This window comes from Cupressus sempervirens, chromosome 1 (assembly GCF_028749045.1).
Source record: "Cupressus sempervirens isolate cs-2001-9-10 chromosome 1, ASM2874904v1, whole genome shotgun sequence".
Taxonomy (NCBI): domain Eukaryota; kingdom Viridiplantae; phylum Streptophyta; class Pinopsida; order Cupressales; family Cupressaceae; genus Cupressus; species Cupressus sempervirens.
Window position 1 is genome coordinate 683680489 of NC_143118.1, and position 6582 is coordinate 683687070.

General features: G+C 34.8%; 2 protein-coding genes across 2 annotated transcripts; both read left to right on the forward strand.

Moving 5' to 3' along the window:
• Window positions 1-4572: 4572 nt before the first annotated feature.
• LOC149579756 (UDP-glucose flavonoid 3-O-glucosyltransferase 7-like) lies at window positions 4573-6343 on the forward strand. The gene has a single exon (XM_089786809.1). It carries the CDS (start codon window positions 4613-4615, stop codon window positions 5441-5443), a length of 831 nt encoding a protein of 276 aa, XP_089642935.1. The 5' UTR covers window positions 4573-4612; the 3' UTR covers window positions 5444-6343.
• On the forward strand, window positions 5520-6115 carry LOC149579757 (scopoletin glucosyltransferase-like). The gene is made up of 2 exons (XM_089802499.1): window positions 5520-5534; window positions 5591-6115. The coding sequence occupies exons 1-2, from the start codon at window positions 5520-5522 to the stop codon at window positions 6113-6115; spliced, it is 540 nt and encodes a 179-aa protein (XP_089658625.1).
• Window positions 6344-6582: the final 239 nt, after the last annotated feature.

Consider the following 6582-nt stretch of genomic DNA (forward strand, 5'->3'; position numbering starts at 1 on the left):
ATGTATCCCTAAGATTGCCAATTAAGGGATGAACAATGGAGAATTCATTAGAGCTTCAAGAACCCCAATTGAGGCATCAGAATTGTGCCAAATGATTTGGACACATCTAATCATTAGATAGTTTTTTTCATTCATTACTTTTCATTGGAGTCTATGGTGGACGACTTAGTAATGAAGAAAGAGACTGTGAATCATTTCTAGAAGTACAGAGAAGATATTCAATTTTGCATGGTGCACGGCAAGTCAACTTACTATCATTTCCACAGCAGAGCGCAAAATCCTGGCCTTCGTCGCAACCTGCATTAACAAATGAGTTTCTGCGATTAACGATAGATTACTATCCAACGTTGAGATTGGCTAATATTAATGTGAATCTTGTATTTTTGAATGTTGCTGGTGATTGCGAACTCCTTGTCAATGCTTCATGTATGGTCTTAGTCTCCAAACATCCTACTCACAACTACCAGAGAATGAGAGGAGTTCAATTCACAAGATAGCCAGAAACATCAGTTTGCATGGATACACCTCCACATTAATTGAAAACGTCACCATGATATATCTCTTCCCTCTTATTATGATCGGTGATGGTTTTTACTTTCTGCCCAAATTAAAAAGCATTACGAGAAAACATTTTGGTGATAAATAGATTTAAAGATAATATCTTGCCTCAACATGGTATAAACTATTAGGCAATCATTATTATTCTCTAATTCTAGAGGCAATTTAATTGAAACAATCATTAAAATAATTGTATTCTTGTGTAAGAAATTGATGGTTTCTCCGTCACAGCACTGGCTAATGTATAGACTAAATACAAAAAAATTCAAACATAGTTTTCTTCAAATTTAGGAAAACACAATGAAATTTTCTCAATTTTTGTTGTTGTTTTTTATTACAAGATATACAGATCATGAAGATCAAATGTTGAAAATTTTAAAAATATTCAGTTTGTTTTCAATTTTTTGAAATTTGGTCATTGGTACATTTTGTAGGGAGGGTAGCCACATCCGCTTATAACTAGCTTAATGCATTTCAGATTTTTTATGTATCATTGATCTTGCATTCTTTTATTTTCCTCTAATTGTTCATATATTCACCATAAATTTAAAAAAAAACACATCTCTCTATAATGTTTAATTGTATGATTGCATATTTATAGGTTTCAATAATGTAAACATCCACTATTCAATGGTCAATAAGTTGGTCCTTTCTTTTATTGTAATACATATGAAAAAAAATTCTTTACAATAAAATTTTCTTCTAATGAATTGGCTATCTATACCTATCAGACAATTTAATCCCATTAAATTGATCAATATGAATACGAATAGAGAGGTCTAGGGAGATACAAAGATGATTTATGTGGGAAGTTTCAAGAATTTAAATATGTCCTAAATACAAATTTTAAATAAAAAATATAATTAAGTTCCTTACTCTATTGCCAATATGTTTACGAAATGCTTGTAACAAGGAGAGTGGGGACATACATGTAAGGAAGAATTTTAGGAAACAAGAATTTTTTATTATCTAAAAAACATTATAATCTATATCTGCCAATGGATGTCTTTCAAATGGATTTGGTTTCATTTCTTAAGATTTAGTATTTTGTAATATAAATATTGTCCTAGTGGGCTTTCTCAATGAACTTTTTGTGTATGGACAATAAATTGCTTTATTCCTCTAATTATCTATATCAAGAGGCTTTTGGTAACAAGTAGGAGACAAGTAAGGTTTAATAGTATATATGTCCCCTTAGAATGTATTGGAGAAGATTTAAATATGATTTTGAAGGTTTGTTCATCCAAGCACAACTAAAATGGTTAGAATAATTTATCATAGTTATGAAGAAACTTTTTTCAAGATTTTTGAATTTATTGCTTACTCACAGCTTAGAGGGAAAAGCCTATTGAACAAATGAATAGTAAATGGATACTAAGGAACACTTAATTACTTTTTGTTGGAATGAACTAAAATTGGGAATATTCAAAGGATGCATTTAACTATTATTGGATGGTATTCAATGAAAAATCAATAAAATAGTTGGGTCTTTTGTTTAGGTAATTATTTCATGGTTAATCATTTAGTATAACATGATTTATTGACACAGAAGGGTTGATTATGTTTTAGGAAAATTAGTAAATGGTGATATCTTGTTTTGATTAAGTAAATTGGCAAAGGGACCAACCCTCACAACAAAAATAAAATCAAGTCCTTAGACATAAAGATACATGTCACAAGTAGTGAACCTACAAAAGAGAACTAGAACCAACTAGCTAAAATGGTGATATCTTCTTGACAGTATTGAGGGTTTCCTATTAAGACCTATTTTTCACTTGTGAACAATATTTCTATAAGAAATTTTGTCTGGTCTATGAGAACAAGAGACCAGTGACAAAGAAAGCATACATGATTCCAAAAATCAAGGGCAAATATATTGTGGACCATAATAGTAAAGAGTTGGGAGATATGGATTGGATATGAATCCCAATTATTCTAGCCCCTTAAATGAACTAAGGACCTGTGAAAATATGGTAGTTGGAAACATAAGGTGAGAACTTTATTGATGAAATTGACCATCTCTAGGCTGGCAACATACTCTTCTTTTTTATCTTTTACAACTCCCAACATTTCTACATCTATGATATTTTCCATTTATTTTCCAATCAATATTGACCGAATGACATTCAAATATTCGACTAGACTATCTAAAGTCCCATTGAACTACCAAGATGGATGGGTCCTTCCTTCATCCCATTTAATTCTTATACACTGTTATCAACTGGTACATAGATAATGAAAGTGTTCCCACCATTTTGAGATAGGGAAGTAACATCCTTTTCTTTGGAAAATTTTTTGTGGGCATCATGAAGTATATTGTTATTGGTAATACAAAGAGATTTGAGAAGTGGTGTGTCAAAATCACTACTATACAACAAATTTGAGAGTCCTAGACCTATTTGTACATGAGATGGAAATAATTACCTTGCAAAGAAGAGATTGGGAAGATCTAATACAGGTTTGTCATCATTTTTGGGTAACTTGATCTTGAGCAGGAAGATTAGGACTTAATTTTTTCGAAGAGCATTTAGGCATTGCAAGTACAGAGAAAGAAATTCCTCTACTCAAACTCCCTTCACTTTCATTTCTAGGATGACTTCAGTTAGAATGTCTGGTCCACGTTCAACTAGGCGTCAAGACATTTTTGACTCCCATAAATGCAAATGATGAATTCAAGATTAAGGATAAGAAAATCAATTTAGATCTAGAACATTTTTTCTGCAAATAACAAAATGAGTGAGGGTTTTTTTTAGAAGTGAGGTAAGATATATACAATTATTTGGATAGATTTTGACTATAAATAGCATTTTTTATTTTTTGGAATCTACAGTTGTGCTAGTCAATATATTTGAAATATTAATTAAAATTATTTTCATCTAAAAAAATGAGATGATTTAGATTTCAATTGTAAATATATCAATTTTCAAAATTATTATATGAAAGTCGTTTTAACGTTATAATTATTCAAAATACAAAAAATAAAAATAAAGAAGCAATATACATAATTAATTCTTATGAAAGATGTCAAAATAAGACTAGAAACCAATAATAGGCAAGAGCCTACAATACAACGGTAAATTGCGATTCTCTTATCGAAGAGGTCTTGGGTTCAAATCTACCTATGCTTAGTAAAATAATAATTAATAATAATACATAATAATTAATCTTGGTTGCAGTCTCTTAACAATTAAAAAAAAAAAGACTAGAAACCAATATTAACAAGTAAGAAAATCAAGCAATAATTCGAAATTGAATTAAAAATTAAAAGTGAAGATCAACAAAATTTGATTAATAGTAAGTGATATTTAATGAATGAAAATAACAATGAAAAAATAATATTCAACTTTAATTTGTTGGAGAATCAATTATAAGTTTAAAAGAATTGACTTAAATATTAATTTTGTTATTAATATCTAGCTTTTCCCTTTTTGCACACTCTTAATACATCATGATATGTAAATTTTGTTTATCAATGATGTCAATATTAACAAAAAATTCGAGGGAAACTTTGGGTTGGCCAAATAGGTGACATTTGTGCAAAGACTTAGACAATAGATACAGTAGTAGATGTAAATACATACATACATATATTAAATGTGATTATTAAGATTTACTTTAAAAAACTTAAAATAAAGATTATTTTGAAACTATAAATCTATTTTCCTAATTGACCTTTCTTATTTATTCGGTGTATCTATTGCACACTAAGGTACGATTGCTAGTCCTATTATTATTCACCCCGTGCCATCGGTTGGGATCGGTTGGAATCGGCATTTTATACCGCCACCAATTTTGACTTTGTTGGAGGAACAAGGTTCAGGCCATGTCGTCATTGATTGAGAAACTCGTGAAATTAAAGATGCGAAATGGCATACGCCAATTTCAACCGTCAGGGGTGGCGAAAGAGAGTGGGGCCCGGGAGTACGTAGGAAAGCATTTTCTTTTGCGTGGGGAATACGCTACTTCAAATGTTTCAATTTTTTAATGAAGAGATCGGACCGAATAAGTACAGGAGGACGAACTCGGTTGGGTAGATTCGTTTTGGTGAGCAAAGATGAATACAAGTGAGAAGCCTCATGTAGTGGCAGTGCCATTCCCAGGCCTGGGCCACTTCATCCCTTTTCTGGACCTCGCAAAGCTCCTCGCTTCCCACGGCCTCACCGTCAGTTATGTCACAACACCTGCAAACGTCTCACGCCTGCAGGGCTACCTTGATCAAGCGCTCGATATTCGCCTGGTTGCCCTTCCCCCGCCCCTCGTGGACGGTTTACACGGATGCGAGAGCACCGACCTTCTTCCGGTCGAATCACTGGGTCTTATATTCCACCTCGCAATGAAGCTTCAAGACCCTTTCGACATTTGGATGGAGCAGCAATTTGAGCAACACATAGTAGCACCTCCCGTTTGTATTGTCTACGATATATTTATGGGTTGGGCCGTCGACACCGCCCAAAAATTCAACATTGTCAGTTTTCTGTTCAACACCTGCGGAGCCTTCGCAACAAGTCTTCTGCATTCCATTTCGTGTTCAATGCTTGACAACAGCTTGGAGAAAGACGAGGAGGACGAGAGCCTCATGGTGAGCTTCAATATGCCGCGTACCGTCAGATTGGGTAAAAATGAGGTATCCCCTGCCTTCTTCAACACAAACCCCTTTCAGGGTTTTGCTCGTCAGTGTTACCTAGATATTGGCAAAGGATCTGGAATGCTGATCAATACTTTCCATGAGCTCGAGCCTTTGTATGCCCAGCACTTGAAAACCTTGACCGCTAAACCAGTTTGGGTAATAGGCCCTGTAAATCCCCAATTTTTATCTAGAGCAGCGGGAAATATTATGACGCGAGGGAAAATGGCGGATATTAATGAAAAAGAGCTGGTTTCCTGACTGGATTCCCGTAGCCCGCGCTCTGTAATTTATGTTTCGTTTGGAAGCTTTATTACCTTACCAGAAGAACAAACACATGCCGTGGCCAGAGGTCTGGAAGCCAGTGAACAGCCATTTATATGGACTATTAAAGTAGCCCCAAAGAAGGAACCAGCGTCTTCATTTTCAGATTCAAAAACTGATCAAATTAGCACATTTCTGCCAGGGGGCTTTGTGGAGCGAACGAAAGAGAGAGGGTTAATCATACGGGGTTGGGCACCCCAACTGGTATTTCTTTCTCATCCCTCGGTGGGTGCCTTCATAAGCCACTGCGGATGGAATTCTGCGCAGGAGAGCATTTCTCTTGGTGTCCCAATTCTTGCATGGCCCATGGCTGGAGATCAACACTTCAATTCTAAGCTTTTTGCTGAGTTGGGCGTTGGAATCCAGTTTTGCCAGAATAAAGGCGAGATTCCGAAAGAGGAAAGTATAAAGAAAGCTGTCACAATGGCTCTGCTCGGAGACAAACGAGAAGAGATGAGAGAGAGCGCTGAAAAATTGAAGATGATGGCTTCAGATGCTGTTAAGCTGGAAGGATCTTCTACCACAGATTTGAGAGCTTTTGTGAGTGAGATGCACAAGTTGAATACCGGACCAACAAAAGATAAGGAGGAGAGGGAATCTGACTCTTGATTAGAAATCTCGAGTAAGACTTCTATCACTTTTATAAATAATGCTTCTCTACCGCAGTCTGGTTTCAGTTTTCCGTTACGTTGTTTCTAATGTGTTTAGCCTAAATTTTATGCAGCACTATTAATGAGTCCGTGGCCTTGCCTTGTAGAGACCCTACCTATTGCTATTTACCATCTTTTAGCCTTGCAAACTTTGGGAAGCTAAATATAATATGAATGGTTTGTGAGATTTTGTGGTTTTCTAAGGATAAATAATTGTGGAAGCAGTAGAATGTGTCTATGTAAATTACTTCGGTAAAATCTTTAGGAAATAGCATGAAATAGTGGCAATATGTTTGGAGGTTTCATCCATGTGGCAGAAATCTTTGGGAAATGGCGTAAAATGCTTATAAAGGTCATCTGTCAAACAACTAAATGACAATTTAATTCCCCAACATGACATGGATTGCAATTTTTGTTAAAAATGGG